This window comes from Gambusia affinis, linkage group LG01, assembly GCF_019740435.1.
Source record: "Gambusia affinis linkage group LG01, SWU_Gaff_1.0, whole genome shotgun sequence".
Taxonomy (NCBI): domain Eukaryota; kingdom Metazoa; phylum Chordata; class Actinopteri; order Cyprinodontiformes; family Poeciliidae; genus Gambusia; species Gambusia affinis.
The window spans coordinates 17945973-17972937 of NC_057868.1; the positions used below are offsets into that span (position 1 = coordinate 17945973).

At 37.6% G+C, this 26965-nt stretch overlaps 2 protein-coding genes across 5 annotated transcripts in view; both read right to left on the reverse strand.

Annotated features, from left to right (window-relative positions):
- Positions 1–2156: 2156 nt before the first annotated feature.
- Positions 2157–26965, reverse strand: part of LOC122829479 (deleted in malignant brain tumors 1 protein-like) — a 28569-nt gene continuing 3760 nt past the window's right edge. The window contains exons 1-8 of one of the 4 annotated variants that reach the window (XM_044114067.1): positions 8197–8313; positions 8038–8073; positions 7637–7948; positions 7124–7435; positions 5635–5922; positions 4027–4350; positions 2672–2806; positions 2157–2580 (exon numbers count right to left, since the gene is read on the reverse strand). In XM_044114067.1, the coding sequence (XP_043970002.1) occupies positions 2285–2580; positions 2672–2806; positions 4027–4350; positions 5635–5922; positions 7124–7435; positions 7637–7948; positions 8038–8073; positions 8197–8245 (1752 nt within the window). In that variant the 5' untranslated portion in view covers positions 8246–8313 and the 3' untranslated portion in view covers positions 2157–2284. Of the gene's footprint in view, positions 2581–2671; positions 2807–4026; positions 4351–5634; positions 5923–7123; positions 7436–7636; positions 7949–8037; positions 8074–8196; positions 8314–23757; positions 25483–25573; positions 25709–26965 lie in introns of those variants that run through there. The other 3 variants (XM_044114076.1, XM_044114060.1, XM_044114085.1) reach the window with 3 other exon arrangements.
- si:dkey-8e10.3 (serine/threonine-protein kinase SBK1) lies at positions 9021–15708 on the reverse strand. The gene is made up of 4 exons (XM_044114094.1): positions 15532–15708; positions 14424–14589; positions 13114–13316; positions 9021–11963 (listed from the first exon to the last, which is right to left on the reverse strand). The coding sequence occupies exons 2-4, from the start codon at positions 14584–14586 to the stop codon at positions 11370–11372; spliced, it is 960 nt and encodes a 319-aa protein (XP_043970029.1). The 5' UTR covers positions 14587–14589; positions 15532–15708; the 3' UTR covers positions 9021–11369.

The following is a 26965-nucleotide window of genomic DNA, read 5'->3' on the forward strand; positions in this document are numbered from 1 at the left end:
AACTCTTTGGTTAGATGTCTAAATTATTCCTGGAAGTTACAAGTTAACATGGCATTTTTCTTGGCAAAATAGCGAGTTTGTACTTTGGTTAGTATTTGTGAAAAAAAATCCAGAAAGCACCCGTCGACACATTTTAAATATATTTTAGCGCCTTAACTGGTGGTGAAAAAGGCAGAGTATTCAAACAAACTAGATTTGTCCCATGGATACTGCCAGTTAAGGAGTTAGTACAAATCCAACAGGGATTTGTTTGCCTGTCAAGCAAAATCCAAATTTCTTTATAAGCAAACATTCCCTATGCTTAAAGTACATGCACTGAAACCCCTTCTGTCATCTCTGCACATAAACATTAAACTACATGGTGCTTATCTAGTATGAAACATCAGAGCTACAAGTGAGGACTTGAACTGATCTCCGTTTGGTGAGGTGGGGGATCATGTGACGATGAGGCGCTGCGGTTATGATTTGTTTCCAGGAAATGTTGCATATCTGCCAAATCTGGAGGTTGTTGTGATTAGCAGGAAAGCTCAATCTTTAACACATCTGAAAAAAAAGTAAAATGCATGAAAAATGTAAGATGATGTGTAATTGCTTGAGGTAATTTTGCAGATTGCAGTATCAATGTATATGCACTGCCTTCTCACACATTTTGTTGTGTTCTTTTAATCCATGCTTGGTGTGTGAAGGCCAGCCCAGATCATTTGTGAGTCAACTGTCCAAAGCTGCTTTGCAGGTGAATTCACATTGGCTGTGTAAGTGTGTGCATGGCAGGCCTGTATGCCAGAGGTCAGAGGTCAGCTGAAACGACTCTGGAACATAGAAAAGCATTTGAAGCATGTACAGGACAAACAGGTTCAGGCTCTTGGCTGAATTAGCTTCTACCCTGATGAAGGAGATCCATCAGTGGAGCTTCAGCTGCAACAGCTGTCAGTGATGGAGGTGAAGGGAGTCATTTAAAGTCTGGCTCCTGGGGTAATGACTCCACACAAAAGTTACACAACATGATATGTGACCAGGTGTCACGAAACAACCAGCATATGAGGGGCCCATTTTGGCAATAACCGTTGCTTTTGGCAAATTCAGCTTTCATAAGCTGATCTGAGGATCAGTGTCGAATATTCATGTATATTTCTTCATGTACACACAGAATACATAACTGTGACAGTATGTGTAACTAACTATAGTTAATTTAAGAACGATTAATCCCCCTCGGGTTTTTAAGTCATGGTAAATCAAATATGACATTTGTTTATGATTGGAAACGACACAAATTAAAATATTATTTTAGATTTCAGTTTGGCTGCTCGAATGCATTAAGACAGGAAAATTTGTATACAAAAGTATTTTGTAATTTTTTATTAAGTGCTCTGGCTTTGAAAGCTTTACAAGTTAGAACATTAAAATAGATATTTAAAACTATTTTGTGTTGAAAAGAAAACAACAAACATGACTTCTTGTTCTCTGAGTTGGAGTCTGTTTTCCCCCCAACATGAAATATGAGAAACATAATTTTCATTGTTTTTCTTTAGGTAAATTGTCATTTCTATTTTTCTGCCTAAATAGTCAATTAAATAGCAGTAAGAATTATATAAAAAAACATTATTATTACTATTAAAAAAAAATATGGTGTCAATTTTGTCACCATGTGTTTTTTTTTCTCCCCTGTAAACCTGTGGAATTACCACAGACATATAAATGTATTCACAATGAGAAGAAAAGGGAGAAATTTTGTTCAGTGCTGGAGAGACTTCAGCTGAAATCAAAGTCAGCAGGTCTAAAAAAATATGTGACTGGAAATGAACCATAAAGTCTCAACTCTTGTTAGTAACATTCATATCCAATCATTCCTGGATCAATATCAGTATGAATTATCATCTCTGCCCCACTAATGGTGACACCCGGCGGTAAATAACAATTTACCATGGGTAACAAAGTTGTTATAACTCCTGTCTAAAATTGCATTTATTATTATTTTAAACAGCTAATGTACATTATTGTACCTCAAACCAATCCTTCATCAACTTTTTAAAGCAAATATATGTATATATATATATATATATATATATATATATATATATATATATATATATACATATACACGTATATATATATATATATATATATATATATATATATATCTATGTATATATATATATATATATATATATATATATATATATATATATATATATCAATAACGATCAATAACTCTGCCTCCTGACTCGTCCCAATAACTATCAATAACTGTCAATCCAATGCAGCATAAATGTTCAGCTTTCCTCTATTAATACACGTATTCATGATTTTGCGCCACGTTATCTTTCCAGGGTTCAGTAACATTCACATAGTCATCCTCTTCATCATCTGTGCTTTCATCTTCTTCAGGTCTTTGTTCTTTGGGATCTTCTACACCAACAATGACTTGACCTAAGTTAATGTCAGCATCTTCATAATCATGATCATCATCACTTGTTGACTCTTTGTCCATGTCCAGTTTCTTTATTGAGCGTACTATATCTATATTTTCATAGTCGTCCTGATCATTCTCATCGTCTTTTGTGTTTAACTGCAGGAAAGACACTGAAACAAAGCAAAGGGAGGGGATATGTGAATAAACACAGAGATAGATGGCAAGAATCTTAATTTAATGCATCTCTTGCTGAATACAGACTTTGGTTTTGTTCAGACGGTCTGGGCCGTTTAGAGCAAAGTTTCCTCCTGCAGCCCAGACAGACTGCCAGAGACACCAGCAGGACCAGCAGCAGGATTCCACTGGAGACTGAGGAAACCAGCAGCAGTGAAGAGGCTAGGAGAGAAAACACTTGGTCAGTTTATGGCTAGCCCTCATCATCTGTCAGCCAATCAGAGAAGACTTTGGTGTCTTATTCAGGCATTGGAGCAACAAGCCCTTTTATATTTGGGTGCGGTTATGTGTATATAATTACATTTCGGGAAAATGTAGTCGCCCATTTTCCAGAAGAGCTATGGACTCAACATGTTGGGACGACACAAAACTTTATATGACCTGTGGAGCCAGCTGCACATTGTCCAAAAAAACCCAAAAAACTGTTTCCATTCCAATTTTTCTAAATACTGTACATCTGTTTCAGTATGGCAGAAAAACCATGTCATTCTAACACAGAAACTTTTGCCAAAACATTTGAGTTTTGTCTAAAATGGCGTGTTTCTATACAGCAAATGTCTTTTCATAATTTCAATTTGTGCAACTTTCTGTTCAATGGAAATACAGCTGGTGTCAATGATGATATTACAGCAGGCAAAACTAGAGATTGAAAAGCTCAAGATATTCAGGGTTTTTTGGGAGTACCAAGGACGGGTCAGATCAGGAATGAGTGGATCAGAGGGACAGCTTTAGTTATATGTGTTGCAGATAAAGACAGAGAGGCCAGACTGAGATGGTTTAGGTTCAGAGGACATACAGTGATTACATCCTCTTGTGCTGAGGATGGAGCCGCAGCAATAAAGGTTGTGAGGAAGAGTGTAAAAGTGGTGTAAAAGATCTGAAAAAAAAAATAACAGGCTTTGAGACTCTAAGAAACCAATTGAGCCATTACCTCCTCATGAAGACAGTGACCTCTCCTGTCAACAAAGGCCCAAAATGTTTTTAGGTTCAGGAGGAAAATACTTTTTCACTCGGTTAAAGGTCAGTGGAGAGCTCAGTGTTTCCTAACCCTGGTCCTTCAGGCTCACTGCCCTGCATGCTTTAGGTGTTTCTTTGATTTTAATTGAAAGGTGTTTGCTGAACTGTAATCAGCTGAATCAGGCGTAGTAAAACAGGGAAACATGCAGGGCAGTGTGCCTTCAGAACCAGGGTTAGGAAACAATCTGATAGTTTGTCTCTTTTAATAAATAGAACAATTTTTTGAAAAACAATGATTTTATTTTCTGTCACCTTTAACTCGGTTTAATAATAATAATATTGCCTTTCACAGGTTGTAGAAATGTTATTTAACTCAAGTCTATCAGATTTAAACAATCTTCTCTCAAATATATATAGTTACTTACGTTTGATGATGAGACTAATGGGTTCTGCCTCATCAGAAGTGAATCTCTGTCTACCCTCAGTAACCTTATACACACAGCTGTAGTTGCCCTGGTGTTCAAATTCAGCTGCTGGGAAGTGAAAGGAGGCTGAGTTTTTGTCTGCTAGGCTTGTTTCTGTGATGTTGGAGCCGGAGAAGATGAGAGAGAAATATCCCTGAGGATATCTGGGGTTAGTGGAGCAAGTGAAGGAGAAGCCGTAACCCTTGGTAACCTGTGCTCCTCCTGGACCCCAGAACAACCCTCCATCTGGGGATGTCAGAGAAATGTTGGGCCTCTCCAGATTCACTGTGGATAAAAGACAGTTATTAGATTTTTTTTTTTCCCAAAAAGTTTTGTGGTGTTGCAACTCAATGTCACCTTTCCAGTTAGGCTTTAGAAAGTAAAAATACTAATGACACATCTGGATGAGGTTCAGTTGAAAACAAGTTTCACAGGTTAGAAATTGAGATTCTGCAGCAAAATAAAATAAAATAAAAAAAATTAATTAATTAATTAATTAATAACAACTTTACTCTATTTTACTCTCTGATCAGTCTGACTGACTGGGTAGAGGAGTTGTCCTGCTCTTTTCTCTTTTCTCATACTAACACTTGGAAAATTCCTTAGTACGACTTTATGGACCCAAAATTTAAGAGAATAAGAACTTGCTGAACTCTCACCTTACAGAATGACTTCTTGATCTTTACCAGAAGACAAAACGTCTTCATCAGCATGAGTAACAGTAATGCTTCACTTAGGGAGTGAAGCGTTACTGTTACGCTTCACTCCTTAAGTGTAACAGTAAAGAATTAAGGAGAGTTTCATTTAGTTTGAGAATATGTATTTCTTCAAATGTTTATGGTTGTAGTAACAGTGTTTCACCAGCAAGTGATGCATGGAGACAGTGAATTATTCTTTGCTCCTCCGTTTCTCAAAAACAGAAAACCAAATGATAACAAATTTGAACCATTTTCTCAGCTCAGTGTCACTCTATGAGTAACAGCTCTAGTGTCAGGTCTTCATTCCTGGGCCGCCCCAGAGTCTGAAAAGCAGCACTATGTGATCTGTACAACGGAGGACATGGACAGCAATGGAAGCCACGCTGAACAATCTGCTTCTGAATTTGACAGTTCGGTGGCTATTCTTTTGAGAGTTTCTACATATTGAAAACTGTGACTCCACTCCTTAGCCAAACAGTGACAGTCAGTCTTTTGACATCAGGTTTTCAGCCCATCTTCATATATTTGGAACCCAAGTGAAGTAGATTCTTAAAAAATGGATGTTGCAATAACTGTTGTGAGAACACAATGAATAGGTACTAGTATAAAAGGTGAGAGAAGACGAAATGTCAATGGTCTGGTCTGAAAAGTAGACGCCACTGACGGGGAGGAAGTGAGTTGCAGCTCATTACCAATGAGTATAACTCCAGTTTTGTTACTGTTCAGTTGGAGAAAGTCCTGAGTGTTCAGTTTGAGAGATGAATCAAATCATAGGATTCAATAACTTCAGATGCTTTTCTCAAAAAGAGAATACAATTTAAATTCATTATACTGTTACATTTCAGTATTTCCAGACTTTATTTTGTCTTACCAGTTAGACGGACAGAGTCACTGGGGACAGACTCAAATTTTTGATTGGAAATTTTTTTCTCATACAAACACTGGAATTCTCCGACATAATCTAAAGTTGCTTCAGGGATGTTGAAGGTAGTAGAGTTGGAACGTGATTGCTGATTCTTTCTGAATAAGCCTGAAGTCTTTTGGAGAGTAAATGTTACATCCAAAAATTCAGTTGCACAGGAACAAGTGATGCTGAGTTCTTGTCCCCAGGTAACTACAGCAGCAGGACTTACAGAGATGCTGGGCTTTGGAATACTGTCTGAAATATACAAAGTGGTGAAAAAAATTAGTTTGTAAAATATTTCTGATGTGATGCATTCCTTTTGAAAATGATTTATGCATAAATGAAGCCATATTGAAAGACAAATCAATACTCAGAGACTAGGTTATCAGTCTATTATAGTCTAATTATGTCTACATTGGCAGTCTAGACTTGACCTGTGTTTAAAGAAGTGAGAAGTTTTAACAATGAACAATATATTAAAGTCTTGCACAATGAGTCTAGGACATAGAACTGTATGATAACCAGGGACACAGAAGAGAAGAGAAATTAAGAGAAATGAAGTTTGCTGTGTTCTCCAAAGTATTTTAACTCACAATGCCACCTGAGTTTTGTTTGGAATGTGAAATACCGTATTTCCATATGGTTGATTTGGAAATAAACAAGAAATAAGCTGTAAAGGTTGTTGGACACGACCCCGTTTCTGCCTGTTGCCCTTTGCCTCCTGACTCGTCCCTGGATTTGTCCGCCTGATATTGTCTTCATGTGCCTGACTTGTTTCTGTGTCCTAACTAATGATCCTCGCCTGACCCTCAGATAAGTTTGCCTCTTTCTGCCTCCCTGGATCTGACCCTGCCTCAGCCTCTTGACCGAATTCTGATTCTGAAACAGTAAAAGCTTAATGAAAATACCATGTTGGGTCTACTTAGTCCACCAATTACAGTTCTCTGGCCCATCGCCTATTCCCCATCTCTTAAAAAGCTTAACATGCCAATTCTGATTTCAACCAATACCAATTTTTTTTTTCTGAAATGTTGCTTAATATAGCAAAAACGTTGTTGAGTGGGCAACAGTGGGGTAAATATTGTTAATTGTAAATGTGCGGGTGGGCTGGTCTGTCAGCAAAACCTTTCTCACCTGGAGAGCAAAAGAGGACAGTGGTTGATTCTTAGACATTTGCCAAGCTAGTTAAGATCGGAGGATAAATTCGACTTCATGTAAAAATGGGCTGATGACCGATCTCCCAAAAATGAAGTAAATCGGCACCAGTAAATTGGTTGGCCAATAAATCATACAATTATAATTGTATAATTGCATGAGGTATAATTGTACAGGCTTGATTCTGGCTCAGACACATTGCCTATTGGTTTGGGTTGGACTGGATTTTATAAGCCTGATCTAAACTCTAAACATGAAAAATAACATTTTAAATGCAATTCGTAAAGGATTTTTTATTTACCTGAACAGATCACACCAGCATCCTCATGGTGACCACAGTTGTGTTTCCCATAACCATTGTGTCCACAGCTGGTCAGAGATCTTTCATTTCCTGAGCACCGAACATCATCAAGCCAGATTTGTCCAACTCCTTGACCAAAGCCAGCATAACGAACTTCACTGATAGCTGGACCACAGCCCAGCTGTTGACAAACCACTTTAGCATCATTTTTGTCCCAGTCATCATCACAGACCGTTCCCCAGGTATCGTTATATAAAACTTCAACCCTTCCAGAGCACCGAGTTGATCCAGAACCTGCCAACCTGACTGGATCTTTAACAAAATGTGACATTTTTATGTTAATGTTCTCAGAAGAATGAAAGCGGTTTATGTGAACACTACAAATCCAATCATTTCCTAATCAGTATACACGCCATATGCTCTACCTTGCATTTTATGTAAACAAAGATGATATGTATAAACATTTTAAAATAGAAATTTTAAATGCTATTTTGTAAAGGATTTTTTCTTTACCTGAACAGACCACACCAGCATCCTCACTATGACCACAGTCATGTTTCCCATAACCGTTGTGTCCACAGTTGGTCAGAGAGCTTTCAACTCCTGAGCACTGAACATCATCAAGCCAGATTTGTCCATCTCCTTGACCAAAGTATGCAGAACGTGTTGCATTGAGTGCTGGACCACAGCCCAGCTGTCGACAAACCACATCAGCATCAGTCATGTCCCAGTAATCATCACAGACCGTTCCCAAGGCATTGCTGTAGAAAACTTCAACCCTTCCAGAGCACCGAGTTGATCCAGAACCTGCCAACCTGATCTGACCTATAAGAACAAAATTCAACATACTTGTGTTGATGTTCTGATAATAAAATGCACTTATTTAACGTGGGAAGAGAAATTTATAAACTGATCTGTAGTGAATGAAGAAAATGTTAAGACAAGGAAAACTGAAAGATAAAAACTTAAATTGTCATTCTGTTAACAGAAGGCAGGTGATTTATGTAAAATATATGATTCAATTTTTATATAAAAAAATGAAGACTATAGAAAAAATAGAAAAATAATCTTACAGATAAAATCTTTAAGAAGCTGATGATTCCTCTGCTTTCTGTTCCACATAGCTGCATAAAGCTTCACTTTTTGTTCTACACTATGTGTTCTTCAACTGGACTCAAACATTGTAAAAGGAACTTGACTTCTCACCACATAGACACTTCCTCTTTGCCTTTTTTGACCCTCCCGTTATGTTCGTTTCTGAGGTACAGCAATAATGTTCCTGGGTCAATTGAAATGACCTCAGCAAAGTAGATGGACTTTCTGACTGATCACTTTCTTTCATGGTTCAAAAAGAAGAGCCGAATCTTCAGTAGCAAAATCATCTTCATGCATGACAATGAATGCTGCAAGGAATCCCACTGTGTCATTGGCAGCTATGGGCATGAAAGGGGAGAAGCTCATGGTGTGGTCACCATCCTCCTCTGACCTCTGACCTCAACCCTATTGAGAACCTTTGGAGTTTCCTCAAGTAGAAGATCTGAGGGTGGATGCAGTTCATATCAAACAGCAGCTCTGGGAAGGTTTTCTGACATCCTGCAAAGAAATTCAAGCAGAAACTTTCGACAAACTCACAAGTTTAATGGATCAAGAATTGTGTTGTGATATCAAAGAAGGTTCTATGTTAACATGTAACTCGTCTGTTAAGATGCTTTTTATTGAAACACCTTTTGATTTTAGTACATGTGAACATTTAATGCTGCACATTCAATGAATGACCGTTTGCAGTTCTTTATAAAATGTTTAGAAAATCTGCTGTGCATAATAATTTGGAACAGTGCATTTTAAGTTTTTTATTTTTGTAAAAAAATACTGTTGTCATGGGGAGCTTTGTTCAGTAAAATTTGATTTATACTGTAATAGTTCATGACTTGGAAATGATACTGACCATCATTTGCATTGAACATTTAAGAAAATCTGAGAAAATATCACTTGCATAATAATTTGGAACTCGGTGTATAGCATGTTCAAGTTGTGCATATTTTTTTTTAAAAGTAACTTAGTAATTAAGTAATTCATTTTTAATATAAATCGTTAGTAAAGTAATTGGACTATGTTCTCAGGGAAATAATCAGTGATTAATAACTCATTACTAATTACAAGAAACTTGACTAACACATAAAAATAAAATTTATAGATCCATAAATGTGCAACCCCGAGTCCAAATGCATAAACTGTGGCTCCTTTCTAACCATTTTAACTTTGATAAGCTGAACAGCTATAAAACAGAGAAAAGCCTCTAATTTGTTACTTCTGTAATTCAAAGCACAGTGTCACAATCTGTAGAGTCTCAAATGTGGAACTTGAACACAAATTCTGAGAATTAGTTTCACACAGGATATGGTCACTTTGCCTCATCGGAGTGTGAAGCTCACTTCTTTAAAAATACATGTACGGTTGCCATGGCAATGGCGGTCACATCTTCAATTGCTTCAAATGTTCTTAAACGCCCCAACAAGCTAAAACCAAACCACAAAACATACATGAACCACAGAAAGTAACAATTCTTTCTTGCCAAACATTTTTTTGCCTTTATTGAGCCTGAGTGGCAGTAGAGATGGTTTATCGGTATCGTATTTGCCAGTAATCTCGATAAAGAGATTCTTGTTAGTTTGAATTCTGTAGGCAATCATCATTTGAAAACAGCATTTTGTATTTTGTTTTGTTATCTTTGACATCATGTTTGATTAAAATATTGACTTTGACAGGTTAGAAGTCACACTCAACAAGTTAAAATAGGTGTTGTGATGTGATGTTTGTTAGATCTAAAGTATCTTTTGAAATTAATCTGTAATCAGACATTAAATATGCTTTTCACATTTCTGTACAGAACATCTGGAAAGTATTCACAGTACTTGATTTTTTTATGTTATGTACTAATTTCCAATTGCATTACATTAATTAATTTCTTCAAAATTCTACACACACATACCTATTATGACAATCTGGAAAACAGTTTGAGATTATTTGCTAATTCATTCAAAACAGAGAACCTAGAAATCATTTTCAGTGTTTTCCATACGTTCTCCTTACCCTAACCCAGCACACATGCAAACACAGAGCTACACCCACACACTCTATCATAAATTGATGTTTGTACTTTTTTGTTGAACAGTTACTATTAGTAATATAATACACAGTACTAGTTAATACAGAATGTAACCACAGCCCAACATAATGTATTTGAAAACACTTTAAACTAAACACGTTTGTGCTTGTGTGTGTGTGTGTGTGTGTGTGTGCGTGTGTGTGTGTGTGTGTATGTGTGTGTGTCCTTAATTATAAAAGGTTTCTCCGAAAGGATTTACAACAGCCACACACCTGCCCTCCACGACTCGACTAGGTTCATAGATTTTCAAAGGCCCCCAAAGTTCAGAGCCACGTTTTGTCAGGCAGAAGATAAAAATTATCTTTCAGGGTCTTTAAAAAATGAAACAATACAAAAGAGCTCCAGGACTAAAGGTTACTGTCCATCAGATTGTCCATAAATGTCAGAAGATTGGAGAATGTCCTGTGGTCATTTTAGTTTACTGCTGGCAACGTCAGCATCCATGTTGTCCAGAGGAAAAAATTGCTTAAACTAAAATTACATGTTTCACATAACATTTAACAAAACTGCACCTATTAGACTTGAAATATTAATTTCAAACCATGTTATGTTGTAAGAATACAGTAGCTATACATGAGCTATTAAGGAGATGATTTTTCCATGACTACCTAATGTTTTGGACCAAATCATTCGTATTTCAGAGAATTTGAAATATATTTTCTTTTTTTGTTTTGTACGTTGTTCTTATGTAAAAAAATATATATATACATTTTTTTTTTCAAGGGTTTCTGATTCATCATTTTGAATCATAAACGTTGTTCTATGATACATATACTTAATTAGCTGTCCGGAGTTATTGTAGATAGTGACAGCTGCAGGCAGAAAATCCCTGTCATTACATCAACTTCCATTATCTAAAATAATAATGGAAATTTTAAAAATCTAATGATTTATATTTAAATGATGTTTACTTTTGGTAGACATCATTTGGAATTTTTAATCAAACCAAATATTTTTTTTTTCTTTTAATTACGACGCGAATAAACACAAACTGTTACCTCCATTGTTCTGGTTTAATATTGATCAACATATTTTCCTACAGAACGTGCCTCCGAATAAGGGCCCACTCTGTACATTTATCTAGAGCAGCTGGTTGCCGTGGTCTTTTCTCAGCCAGTCATTTTCCACGTACGCTCTCACTGCTCCTGCTGAACTCCTCTGCGATGCGTCTGGAGCCAGAAGCAGACGGAACATCTCCATGGCCTCTGGGGTGAACCTCCTCCACAGAGGAGGGACGTCATCCTCCACGTAAACTTTCTTCTTCGTCTCGCACCAGTCAGCAAACTCCTGATAGAAGCTGTCCGAGTCCATGCAACGCTCCCATGGGAAGTAACCGGTGAGGATGCAGAAGATGACCACTGCAAAGGCCCAGGTGTCTAAGCTGGGCTCCACGCTCAGAGGAGGCACTGTCACCTCTGTCTGGTTGTCCAGCAGAGCCACGCTGCAAAGTTCTGGGGCCATGTACGGCAAAGTCCCTGTGATGAAGCGGATGAGGGTTCCTCTCTTCTGGGCAAGGCCAAAGTCTGCCAGCTTGACCTGACGGCAGTGAGTGTCCAGCAGCAGGATGTTTTCAGGCTTGACATCCCGGTGGACCAGACCGTGGCTGTGGATGAACTCCAGCGCACTGGAGATCTGGAGGACGCAGCGTTTCACTGACGACTCCGGGATTCCCACCTGGATGAAGAAAGAGAATATGCATTTTTATTGTTGCATCATGTATTTAAATTTGTTACAGTTTTTTTTATTTGAAATCCAAAACACAAAGCTAGTGTGAATATTTCATGTGCGTTTTAAAACAGCAAAATCAATGAACATTTCCATATTTGTATGTTTCTTTGATTTTAGTTGATTTATTCAACTGTTTGTTACTATCACCAGATGTCGATGTGTTGGAACAATCTACAAGTCATTGGTTTAAATATACAAATGGACTTGATTGATTGATTGATTGATATGGGTTAGTAGTAAAAATTTAAGTCATTTAAGTGACTGTTAGATCACACCATTGCAGACCCTACTGAAGGAATTTTTTTCAAATAAGGATCATCTGTTTAAATATTTACTACATGACAAAAGGAACGTAAACAATCCTTCAAATTTTTGCCTTTCCTTTACAGCAATGGCTCAGGAATTTCAGTGTGCTGCTTTTTATCTTCCAGGTAATCGTGCTGCTTATATTACACTACTTGTATATTAAGATAAATAAACAAAAATTACATTTTGTATTTATATTATAACTTTTCTGACCATTTCATTTTGTTAGGGTGCCACAAACTTCAGCCACCACAAGGGGGCGACCAACACTTTCAACCCAGGCGTAGCAGTGAAACCAAACCAGCTATTTAGAAAGCATTAGGACTCTGAAGGGGCTTTTTTAAGGTGCTTCCTCTTCTAATGCTACTAATTGATACTAAATATTTATAAACTCTGTCTTGAAACATATTGCTAAGACAGGAAACATTTATTGAATTATGGACAGTGTTAGAACTTGAGATCCTTTCAATTATTCTCTGGTCTGTGTTGCTGAAGGCCTGCGCTTCAGAGATGTTGACTATTTTGAATAGATTCAGTGATCTATTTTAATAATAAGGAGATCTATTTCTCATAATTTCTGTTGATTTTCAAAACTCAGGTTTCTGTCAATAATTCTAAACATTTTCATCTATCGCCCGGTATATATATTCATATATCTGACATTCTGAAAGTTTTAACTTCAGCTGCATTAGAAGCATTTCGACCCACAGTCAACATTCACCCTAAAATGGTTCTAAATGTAGCATCAGCTCTGTCATAGGTTTTGCTTAAACAATGAAAGACCTCTCACTTTTGGCTTGATGACGGCAAAAAGATCCCTCCCAATGACCAGCTCCTGGGCGAAGCAATAGTGCTCTTTAGACTGGAAGGCGATGCCAAACAGGCCCACAATGCAGGGGTGGCAGGACAGGTGTAAGGAGATGCAGTACTCTCGTAGAAAGCCCTGCAGTTTAGTGGAGGCTTTAGGCATCACTTTCAGGGCCATTGGAGTCCCTGCAGACCAACCACAGTGCAGTCATTACCGACGGAAACAAGCACCGTTACTGCTCCCTTCAGGTTTCAGACATGTTTTGCCACTGAGAAACATTGACATCTCTTCCAGTTCATTTCCATATACGGTACTGACCGCTGCTGGTTTTTAAGTTCTGTGATCTGCATTATTCTGTATACTTTGTCTACATTTACCAGTTAACTGCTTACCTCACTGACTCATAAGGCACCATACAGTTAAAAGAGTTTAGCTGAGTATCTCTGATCAAAATGTTGAAGATTATCAGCTGCTTTTTGATAATCATGGTTCCCCTGTACAGAATCTTTGACTTTGAGTCTTCAAAGATGTCATAACTAGCTTTGCTAACTTTTAGAGAGAGAATTTTTCTTTTTGTGTGATTTTAGAAAGACAGATTAAAAATAAATCTTGAATTTCTCTTTTTGAGAGAAATAATGAACAGTACTTAAAAAAATAAAAATAAAAAAACTTTCAGGCTTTGTTTATAGAGCAAATAAATAGCAAATAAATATTGATTCTATTGGTTAATTTCTTGTACATAGACCCAGATTGGCAAATAACTGAAGTTTGAAAGTAACAGTACAGTACGTACAGAAGAAAAGCAAAATTTGTGGATCGACACCAGTTTAGCTCTGGAGCAGTTCGGAACCAGTTTGAAATGATTGATGTGTTTTTACAGGGCCATTAGCTGCAGATATTTTAAATAGAAAAAAACAACAGATTCTACACAAGAATACGGAATAGTTGTTGGTGTAACTATGGTTGTGTAATGGCCAAGTACATAACCTTGTGGATCTTCCTAGGATGTAGAAAAACAAAACAGGAACATCATATTTTCAGAATTCCATAACATAGCTTAATAGTTCAAAGATTTTTTCAAAAGAGCACAGTTTTGGGATTGGAAACTTCATAGCTACCCAGTAATGTTTTTACAGAAATTCAGAGAAATAAGATTTGGTGATTTATAAATAAAAAGAATAAAAAGACTTGGTAAATAATACTTTACATGAATGTACAGTATATTGTGTAATATCTTTGCACTTTGATTTAAATAAACTGCCCCCTGAGGCTGCAATAGTAATAACTCATACCCCTAAAACGATGAGTGACCAGCAACACTTTGCCATATTTTCCCCGTCCGATCTCCTTGATGATGTTGAAATGTTCCTGGATCTCCAGCTGACCGATGCTCTGAGACGTCAGCTCCATCAGCTCATCGATGAGGCACCCTTCAGTGAGATCCAGCTCAATCATCTCCTTCCAAAACCATAAAATGAATAAATTAGTTTTTTTTTCTTTGCTTGCATAAGATTTAAGAGACCAGGCTCACCTTTAAAAAAAAAAAAATCTAGTTTGCCTGTTTATGCACGCATTTATCTGAGTTCTGGCATCAAGTAAATCTTTAACTTGATCCAAATTTAATGGAAAGTAACTTTGATTCAAAAAAAGCTTTTTACTGAAACAGAATTTTCCCTATCTTCTGGCTATTTAAAGCTTTTTACTTCCATAATGCTAACAATGAAATCAATTGATCTGTGTTAAAGAAAAGATTCTTTCTGTTGTTTGATCCAATGCCTGCATGAACATAATCTCTTCATAAGCATGTTTATACACACACACACACACGCCCACCCACCCACACACACACACACACCTACACACACACATATATTTATATATATGCGTATGTGCAATGTGCAAGCCCGGGTCCAAGTACATCGACTGTGATTCCTTTCTAACCATTTTAATTTTGCTAAGCTGAACAGCTTTAAAACAGACAGAAGCCTCTAATTTGTTAGTGATATAATTCGAAGCACGGTGTCACGATCTATAGTGTCTCAAATGTGGAACTTGAACACAAATTCTGCAAATTAGTTTCACCACAGTATTTCATAACTTGACTACATCAAACCAAGATAAGGGGAAGTGTCAAGCTCACTTTAATGAACATGTACAAGGCAGTGTACATTTTCATTTGCTTCAAATGTTCTTAAACACCCCAACAAGCTAAAACCAAACCACAAACATACATGAATCAGAGTGAAGCACAGAAAGTAACAATTCTTTCTTGCTAAACTGACAGTAAAGATGGTTTATCAATATATATATGTAAATGGTAAGCTATTAAACTCTAAGCTGCTGTTGTTAAATTGATATTAACAATGAGTAGATACTGATAATATCTTAAAACCTCTTTACCTTTTCTCGAGGCTGCTCCCAAACACAGTCACTGGAATCTGAATAGCAAGCAGTGCAAATGATCAGAATGTCTACAGCTGATAAATATACTATGCAAATGCTGAATCAATGTCCTCCTTATTCCCTCTTCCAATTTCACTAGTGCTGCTGCAGCAAGAGTAGCTCTGGAAGCTCTGCACTGTCCCGCTTACTGCAGTGTGTTCAAATGCTGTGAAACATCAGAGCCAACTTTAACAGCAGATTTCAAGCTGGCTCTGCAAAAGACTCCCACATACACACACAATCGCGCACACATACGTCCACACACACGGACATACATGGCTATCTTTGTGGGGACTTTCCATTGACTTCCATTAATTTCTACAGCCTAAACCTTACCCTTATCCTAACCCTAACCACAACTCAATTGACACCTAAGTCCTAAATCTGACCCCTGACCCAAAAAGAGCTTTGGTCCCCACAAAGAGCAGTGTGTCCCCACAACGTAGTATGTGTCACAAAAATGGTCCCCATACGGTATTACAAACAAACACACACACACACACGCAAACCATTTTATGAGCAATCCAGACATTTTCACTCATCCTAACCAGTAGTAGTATTTCCCTAACTCTAACCAAATGTAATTCACTTTTCACCTCTAAACCTAACCTCTCACCTAAAACAAATTCTGTCCAATGTATTATGACTGGGTTTTGGTCCACATAAGGCCCATTGGTCATCAGGAGGTTGGTAAACATGCCGAAAATGCTCCTATTTAGTGTTGGACGACAGAAATTGCAGAAATGTCTGGCTTAGGTAGCATATTATTATGATTAATAATTTATTAGTAAGAAAGTTATTAACATATAGTAGTTGAAGTTTCATTTAACTAATAGAAGAGCAGCAGGAGCACCACTGGAGTATTTGGAGTAACTAGTCAAACACTTTCAGCTTCTCATGAAAGAATAAATTCAACGTTATGGGACAGCAACTACATTTCACTCAAATGTTTTCTAATACAGTCTAATACCATTAAACCAGCATAGAAACATATAAATCGTTTTATTTAACTAACTTATCTAAGTGCAGACAATGTAAAGAAGATCCAACCTCACTGTGAGAGGATCAGTCTGAAAGTCAGATTGAAAATGATGTCCAGGGAGGGACTGGTCCAACAGACCAGGTGAGCTGGATGGCCAACTGGAAGCTCTCAGAAAAACCCAGTGGTACTGTTGCTAGGTTTATCGACCACATGGCAACCGCTCTGCGACGTGAGGGTACTTCTAAAATAGCAGGACAGCAAAGGATTTTATTTACCTCAGTTTCAGTCATGTGGGAACTTAAAAAATCTGGATGCACAGACAGGGCTTGTTAAAGGTTCTGCGGGTAACACTGCAGGTTTTATCTTCCTTCCTCAGGTTCATGGGTTTTTATCTTAGAACATTCATACAATTTTGCAGAGGATTGTCAGTATTTATCATGACGTTGTATCTTTTTTCAAGACCTATTTTTATTCTTTGGTGTTTGATTCAAACAATTTGAGTTTATTATATAATGACAGTTATGGAGTACATTTGTATTTTGTATTGACCTTACTTTTGAGTATCTTGTTATTATTGTTGTTATCTTGCTTTATTTAATTGAATTATACAGTATGTTGTTTTTGTGCCTTATAAATAAATTGACATTAATAGAGGATAAATTACTTCAGTTAACTTTATTCATATAGCTAGAATACACAACAAAGGTGCTTTACAAGACAAACAGGTGTGATTTGGTTAAGTACAGTGGAACCCCAATCGTTGGTGATTCAGTTTTGGCAGATTCATCTTTTCACTGATTTTTCTGTGGAAGGTAAAATGTGTCTATTTGTCTTTTTTGTAAAAAAAACTCACATCCTGGCATTCTTAAATTTAAAGAGTCCTTCTGGTTTTTCTTTTTCTATTGTCTTAGTATCTTCACTTAATCTTTTGACCATTGCTTCAGCCAAACAAAACAAACCATGACCAAGGTTTAGCAGTGACAGCTACAGATACTTGTCCTGTTTCCCTCCGCCTTGTGGTGCGACATATCGTAGCATTTTATACCCTCCTAAAGTGCAAACTCCATCCAGAATTACAAAAGCTTTCACTGACTGTGCCTTCATTCGTTCGATAATGACTGACATTCCCAATTTTCTCAACGAGCCTAGTACCAACTCAGAGAGATTCTTACTTTCATCAAGGCTCTGAGTTGGGAATGCACTCAAGTAGTGCCACTCATGTGAAATAAATCCCTCAGTATGTCACCTTCATCCCAGGAAGACTTAATGGGGGTGTTGTTGTACCAGTGTGAGAGTAAAAATGTGTGTTAATCTATGCTTCAATTGCTGGTTACTCACTCAACACTGTCTTCATACCATAGCGGTTATTTTTGGGGGAACCAAGCTCCCAAGCTAAACAAATGATCCCGAGAAACAGATACTTTGTTAATCCTGCTGGAGTTTAATGAGGTGTGAAGAACTCATAGCAAACTACAGAGATCATTTGATTGGAAATAACAGGAGGAACGTCTGTGTGTTTTTCTACAAGACTCCTAAATTTAATTGTCTACTCGACATAACCATACAGCTTTAACATTTTGAGGCAGGTAACACGAAGCTATATGTAGAGTGTCCAAAACCTCCTAATGAAAGCTCCCAGCCACTGCTGGATGAGTTTACAGCCAGAGTGAGTAATTGTAGTTATGTAGTGGAGAGTGTTCTGAAATTTGTGATCATCATGTTACGCTGTCACCACATAGATGGGTTAATGTCATACTGGAGATCTTTTCCTTCTCAGACAGTGCTGAGTAGTCTTCACGGCACCAGAGACAGAGTCCCAGTCCAAACTTCCAGCCTTCAGACGTTCCCGCTTCTGTCCTCCATGTTCTGGAAGAATTCAGTTACAGAGGTGTGAGAACTGACAATACACTCAAGCTCAGTGTAATGCTTGAGACTATTTATTTTGGTAACGTTTTTGAATTAGTTTTCATGTAAAGAATTAGACCATATGCAGGAAGTTGCGATACACTTGTCTGATCCGTGACATTCCTCTGGCCTCTGTCAAGACAGGCAGTGAGACGACCACATCACTCATGTTCCAAACAGTACTGTTGTAACTCAGCTCATTCCTAAACAGCAGTTTATTGCTTGTAAGCATAGCCAGACTGTTTAACTTTGGTTTTCTCTTAATTACCAAAGAGAAACAGGAAAGAGGAACAGTTTCATGATGATCAATCAATGTGCAAAATGAGTAAAACTGTGGCAGCAGGCAGAAGCAGAATTAACAACTATGTACAAAAAAAGGGAAACATCATTTCAAAATCTGTCACCAAAAATAGTTTTATGTTGAAATGTTTTGTAATTTTTCTCTTCCTGCCACTAATTTGTGAATGACATTCCTGTTCTTTATTATTTACAGGGTAATCCTGCAATATTGGAGGGCAGCTATGTTATGGTGCAAGGACAAGAATAACATGAGAGAAACGCCTGTTTGGGGAGTACTTCGTCTATAGTAGCCAAAAACCGCCTGATCACTTAAGTTATCTCAATCTAACCTTGTTGATGTTCCTCAGGACAGTTGGGAAGCGTAAACGGATATAGTGTAGCTAAATATAATATACCGTAATAAACACAGACTGATGTGAAATAATGACAGCATATCATTTTGTTCCTTGTGGTGGATTGGTGACCCATCTAGGGTGTATCCCACCTGTTGTCCAATCACTACTGGAGGTAGACACCAGCACCCCCATTACCCACTAGGATAAGTGAGTATCAACAATGAATGGGTGGTTATTGTACTTTTTCTTCTGATGAAAGGTATAAGTTTTGATACAAGACTTAGATTTTTTTTCTGTTTTATAAATAAAAGGGGCAGCAACATTTTAGAATTTTGCCTACGTTTCACACTTGTTCTTATTAATTTGGCTTTGATTGTGCTTGAACCTGCTGCAAGTTAAAATATAAGCATGGCGTCAGACTCCAAGCATTACCAGCTGTTGTGGATAAAACCAATTATTATTGACTCTGTTTTATCGTCCTGCTTAGTGTCCCGGTTTGGTATTCTATCTCTTAACAACATGAACTGCTTGAACCTAATAGTAAAATGGCCCAGTGAGCCAACAGGTGGGGTGAGGCTAAATCCCTGTACCGGTACTTCTTGCAAAGGTTACTCGGAACAGTAGTATGTAACTTTTACAAAAACATCATTTTAAATATTTGTTTAAACTGTCACTATGCTGTGAAAGTATGCTACGAGACAGAGAAATAATCAAAAAAAAAAAACTTCTGCCTCTTCCATTGCTACTGTCTGCAAAAATGCAATCAGAAACAACCAATCAGAGACCGAAGGAGGGTCTAATCGCTGCCAATCAACATTGTGAATACGCTCCTCAGTGTGCTAATGGCAGAAAAACATTATAGACAATTTATTGTGTCTATGGTAAGCAGCCTTTCTGACAACAGGGCAGTTGTCAGGACGAAGCTGTAGAGTTGCAGAGAGCAAGGAGGAAGATGAGAGTGATGTGTAGACAAGAGGGACTGACAATCAGAGCTTTCCCTGGCTCTGATTGGTTGTTTCTGCAGGAGCACTGAACTTGATTAGATGAAAGCAGGACAATTGGGGGAAGGCAGATGAGACTGATTTATTTCACAGATTAGGTTATACTGTCAGGACATAGAGATAATTCTAACAAATATGAAGAAAACATTTTATTTATTTTTTTTATAATAAAAGTTACTGCAGCTTTAAGTTGAGACTTCTCCTATCTAGATGCAGATATTTGATCACCAAATGCAGCACTGACCTGTTTGGTTCCTGTTGCCATAAGTTTCCAAAATCAGTATAGTTTTAAAACCTTTTTTAAAATCTCTTTTTTTTTAAATCTTATTCTATTGAGAATACTCTGATTTAGGCCGTGTTTACATATTAGCCTATTGCTTTTATGGTTTTTAATATTTCAAAGTATGGAGCACCGGACTACTCTTAATAATTTTATATTTATATTTATTGTCATTTCATGCCAACTTTTCTAATAGGCAAGAAAGTTGACTCACCTCAATGTAACCAAATCTACCTAGTGGTATAAACAAAGCTGACTGATTGATAGACTCATCAGCAGGAGTCACTATGACTGTAATAGAAATCCTGGACATGAAGTTCTGCATCGTTCTATTCAAACTCTTGGTGACAGGCGGAACGCCTCGTACCTTGATCATTTATATATTCCACATAAACAAATGAACAGTTTCAATTTTCCCTCGTAGCTTTAACAAATTCTCCAGCTGCTGCTTTTGAACTCTCAAGTTTTAACAAACACCTAATTCACCAACAGTCTGTCATTACGTAGATCAGGGGTCTCAAACTCCAGTCCTTGAGGGCCGCAGTCCTGCAACTTTTAGATGTGCCTCTGCTGCACCACACCGGAATAGAATAACTAGGTCATTAAGGCTCTGGAGAACTGGGCTACACAAGGAGGAGGTAACTAATCCATTTCATTCCAATCTTTCGTACTTGTGGCACATCTAAAAACTGCAGGACAGCAGACCTCAAGGACTGGAGTTTGAGACCCCTGATGTAGCTGTTTCCATGACGACTAAATGATCAGTTTTTATAAACATGAGGATAAAAAAACTGATCATTATTCACCTGAGAATAACCTAGATTACCATTTGTAACATAAAGGACGTACTGAAAAACATGTTTCATCTAACATCATGTCCTTTCCAAACGTGAAGACTTTTGAACTTTGACCTCAGGTATTCCTGATGTGTGAAACGGAGGGTCCAATTCACAGTTCACAATTTCCTTGACCGTCTGTTCAACCATTACGGTCTGCAAAGGTCCACTGAGTCCCTGTGAGACTGACAGCTTAAAAGGTCAGAACTCTGTTAGCTTAGTGTGATGACTCACACTATGGAAAATTGTGGAAACCAGATATTTACTGGTTTTTATGTTAGTATATTTTATTATTTAGTAGTGCTACAAACCAAAAATATCAAATGTGTAATATCCTAGCAGAAAAGTTTTGAATCTGTGTGCAAAATGTGAGAACTGCAGTGTTTACTCTGCTGCAAGTTACCTGGGAGAGGTCTGAGTCTGTAGTACAGAGAGTTTGATAATTTTTCATTCCATCAAAACTGAAACTACATGTTTGAAGATCTCATGCTTCCTTTAAAATTTTGTTTCACACAAAGTGCTCCTCTGATCCATTACTGTGTGAGTGGTCAGCGGGCTTCCTCAAGAATGACTTTCTAAACATTTCAGTGCTTGATCTAAATACTTTCCTGAAAACTGAAGTCATAACGAAGGACATCAGAAGTTCATAAAACCTATACTACTGCATACCTCTGATGTGTATGTGAAGCACTGTAATAGTCGTAGTGGGGGAAGGAGGGTGCGCTGTACCTTAATATAGAAAAGTTAGTAAGTGGGTGGAAAGAAGGAATGGAGTTTAAACAGCATGCGTGTTGATAGAGAAGGTGAGGACAGGCTGTCTGGGTTTGGTTACAGATTGGCATCCCACTTTGTGGTTTGATCTGTCAGTCTAATGGAGACGTACACACATGAACTCATAACCATTTGCTTACTGAAGCTTTATGTTTTCTCATCAGCAAATGGATAACAACCCTTACTGAGCTGCGATTAGGATTTGTTTTCAGAGATATGTAGCTCAGAGGCATATAAAGCTTTCAGACTCTTAGTTTATGTCACAAGAAAAGGTCTTACAACACTAATAATAACAATAATAATAATACCAATAATAAATGATCAAACCTATTAATATGTAATTCCAGACTTAATATCCTTCCAGCATCACCCGTTGTTATAATTCTTTAAATAGATGACTGTGTTCGCGCTGTGACTGATGCCCAGAAGGATTTCTGCGACCTGTCCTCTCCTCAGTGATGTATAGCAAGTCTATGATTCTCTTGGTCATTGATCCAGACTGATGGGATGCTCTGGAACTTGGATACGGCTAAAAGAAGGAAGCAATTTGACATCTGACTCATTGAATCTGTTCTAAATACAGAAATGGAAAAGATCTACAAACAACTGTGATATTGACCTGCCAACGGCTGTACCAGGGCCAACGACGGAGCTGACATCACATTCACATGCACCTTCTCTAGATTTATAGCATTCGGCATTGCTTTTGGCTCTTCCTCCATTTTATTCAGATATTATTCTTCTCAGGCAGGGTTTTATATATATATATATATATATATATATATATATATATATATATATATATATATATATAAACATTACTTGACGAGCAAAGTTCTACAGGTGAAAACTTTTTCGATTTAAAGGAGACATTTGGCGCTAATTGTCTACTATAATGATTTTCTATTTAATCTTTCATCGTTCTGTATAATCAGTCCATTGAAAAAAGTAATTTTTACCAAACTGATCAAGGTTGTGATTTGATGGGATCAAACCCTCTGAACCTGAATTTCCTTTGAGGGTCCCACAAGGCTCCGTTCTTGGTTTTCACATTTTATGTTTAATGATTTTCAAGACAACTGCATAAATCCAAGGCATTAGTAATTCTTACACATGCAAATATTTCCGTTAAGCATTTTTTACATTCTCATCAGCATAAAAAGCTTTTAATTCTTGTGAATCTTTTCAAAGGAAAATATTATTTCTAAAATCCTTTAGTGTCCTGGTTTGTGGTTGTGGAAGTGTCGACCCACATGCAGAGAGACGGAGGCAGCAACTGAGTTTGATGATTTAATGAAGATAACCAGTGAGCACAAAAGTCCAGGCAGCACAGGTGAGCACTGAAGCTAGAAGCTCAGACCCTGGTAGCACTGGAAAATTTGACAACACAACAACAGGACCAACGACAGCGAAGACAACAACATGACGGGGAAACACAGACACATTAAATACACAAGAAGTAATCAGGAAACACGAGACACAGCTGGGAACAACCAGGGCAGACAAGACGACACCGAGAAAAACTAAATCCTTACATTTAGGTGATATTACATTTAAATGTCTGTCTGTGAGGAGAGCAGCTATATATTGTACCGACATATCATTGTCTTTGGTTATTCTAGAGCTTAATTTCAGCTTTCAAATGTCAAAAAGAACTTTGTAAAAACTGTACCAGCCAAGTACTAATCAACTAAGTCCATATTTAATAGTTTGTGCTGCTTTTTCGTATGCAATGATAGTTTTTATCACCATTTTGAAAAGTAATTTTTGAAAAAGCTTTGAAAGCTTTGCTGTATGACAGACCACTACAGTATACCCTCCTTTCTCACAGCTAAGACCATACACAATAACTTTTAAAGAAATACAGAGAAGATGGGCTACATCAGCATTTAATTTGTCTTTAGGATTCAAGCAGTTATTTTGATATGAAGTTAACTAAATTCAAGCTTTTTACAGTTAAACACATGAAACATTATGGCAACATTTCCATTTTAACAATTACAATGTAATAACCAAAAAAAGTAAAAATAGTAATAAGCGCAGTCTAAGCTTATGCAAAGAATGACATAAATTAATAACTTTAGCAAAACTAAATGAATTAACAATATATCATAATATATTAAGAAAACTGCAAAAATGTTCTGATGTTTAATAAAAGAAAAAACAAATTCTTTTTCAGGTCTTTTTCAAATTCACCAACAAAAAAGGAGCAACATTCCGACTCACTCGCTCTGTCAATCTTATTTCTTGTTTTCTTTTAAAACTTGTCTTTCCATGAAATATGTGTTTTACTTCCTGTGTTACTTTTGTTCTATTGTTTTGAATGATAATTATTTCTGATGAAGCCTGGTGTTTGGTTTCTGTTTTCTTCATTCTGTGTTTTTTTGGTCAGCCATTTTCTCCTAGCTCAGCTTCAGTTACTTGCTTTCTTTTACAGTTCCTAATCTACCACCTCCTTTTTAAAGTAATCACCTCTCCAGCTGAAATGTCACTCAGTCCTTCCTGTCTCCTCTGTTGTTAGTTTTTCTCATTTAATAAATCACTTGAAATGAGGTGATCTTGTTCATATTTTTCATCCTCCCACAACTTGGCACACGACTACACGGCCGCCATTTTCTTTTCAGATAGGTTTCTTTGATCTAATCAAGTATTCATGCCAAACCAAACAATCAGGTCACCCAAACCACAAAAATCTCTTCAGTGTGGAAGTTTTCACTGTGGGAAGAAGACTTTAGGTAGCTATGTTTTCAGGGCTATAAAAATGAAGTTTGGAAACAAAATGTGCAAAGATTCTATGAAGGAGACAATATTTTCTACAGAGGTTTGAAATCTATTGAATCAGGTACTCTTCTGGATAACGTATTGTGAATAGAAAGATCTTTGCAACAGGAATGGCTTTGAAGTTAATGGTAATCTTACTAAGTACTAATAATAAAAGCTACAGGCGTCTAGAAAAGTAATTTGTCTTATAAAGGTGATGTTATTTAACAGAGAAAAAAACAATACAATGATATATATAATTCGTATACATAAACACACATGCACGCATATATATATGAATATGTAATCATGCGGTTATGCGCTGTGTGCTGCACTAGGACCCAGGCACAGCCATTTTCTTATATGAACAAAATTCTTTGAAGCGAAATATTTGTTTTCTACATAATTTGGTCTTGGTTTCTCAGCTTTCAACTATCGATACTCATTTTCAATTTTTTTTAAACTTGCACTACATTATCTTTCCAGGTTGCATCAACATCCACATACACATCTTCTTCATCGGTGCTTTCTTCGTCTTCTTCAGATCTTTATTCTGATGATGTGTAATCCTTGACACCAACATTGACATGTCTTTAATGAAGTTCTGGTTCCACATAAATATCCTCACTTATTGACTCTTTGTCCAACTCCGGCTTCTTTCTTGAGCAAATTGGATACATATTTTGATAGACGTCGTATTCATTCTCGAGGTCTTGTGTGTTTAACTGCTGGAGAGGCACTGAAAAAAAAAAAAAAAGAAACAAAGGAATGTATGAGTAAAATGTAGAAATGATTTTAAATGCATGAGCTTATATCTCTTGATTACAGACTTTGGTTTTGTTCAGACGGTCTGAGTCGTTTAGAGCAAAGTTTCCTCCTGCAGCCCAGACAGACTCCCAGAGACACCAGCAGGACAAACAGCAGGATTCCACTGGGGACTGAGGAAACCAGCACCAGTGAAGAGGCTAGGAGAGAAAACACTTGGTCAGTGTATGGCTCTAAACCTGCATTTTACAAACTTTTGCAGGCTGAGGAACACTTAACCTATTTAACAAACAGTCACAGACCACCTAACCTGAAATTACCCAACACTAATACATCTTACTATGTACAACTTGAAGTGAAAATATTAGACTCTTACACTTATTTTTGTTTATCCATTCTGTTTAGTAAATGGGAATGGCCACGGCAAAGCCATGGTCGAGTCTACTGGGGCATTTTGAGTCATTTCCTAACTGTGAAGTACGGGAGTGGCAGCATCATGTTGTGGGGCTGTTTTACTGCAGGAGGAACTGGTGGAATCCTTAAACAAGATGGCATCATGAGAAAATAACATTATGTAGAAATATTGATGCAATATTTCGGACAACAAAGTCAACGTTTTGGAGTGACCATCACAGAGCCCTGATCTGCGTCCTATGGAGAAGTTGTGGGAAGGTCTGAGATCTGAGGGCGCCTGCCAAAAGGGACTCAGTTCTACCAGTTCTGCCAGGAGTAATGGGCCAGAACTCCATTAAGCTAATGTGAGAGGCTGGTGGAAGGAAACTAGGCTGGTGAAAACCAGCTCCTCATAGTACAGCTGGCTTTGTCCAGAGGGTCTGGGCCAGGGGTGGGCACTCCTGGTCCTGGAGGGCCGGTGTCCTGCAACTCTTCGATGTCTCCCTGGTCCAGTGTTTCTCAATTCCAGTCCTCAGGGGGCCCCCCTGCCGTGCAAGTTTTAGGTGTTTCCTTCTGCCACACCCCTGGATTGAATCTTTGGGTGATTAACAGGCTCCTGCAGTACTTGATGGCTGCGGAAGACGTCATGCAATCATTTGAGTCAGCTGTTCTGGTGTAGAGGCACATCTAAAACATTCAGAACAGCGGGGCCTGAGGACTGGAATTGAGAAGCACTGCCCTGGTCCAACACACTTGAATCCAACAGCTGAATCACCTCCTCAGTGCAGTCAGGTTCTCCAGAGTCCTGCTAATGACCTCATTATTTGACTCAGGTGTGTTGAAGTAGAGATGCATCTAAACGTTGCAAGAGACCAGCCCTCCAGGCCTGGAGTTGGCCAGTAGCTGGGCTCTCAGCTGATGTTATGGAAATTTTATTTATCAAAGAATGAGAAGCTGTTTCAATCAGAAGAGAAAGATTCATCTTTGTCTTTAAGTTTTTTTTATTTGAAGGCAGTCAGGAGAAGAGCCCCGAACGCAGTCACATCACATGGTTATATAGTCAC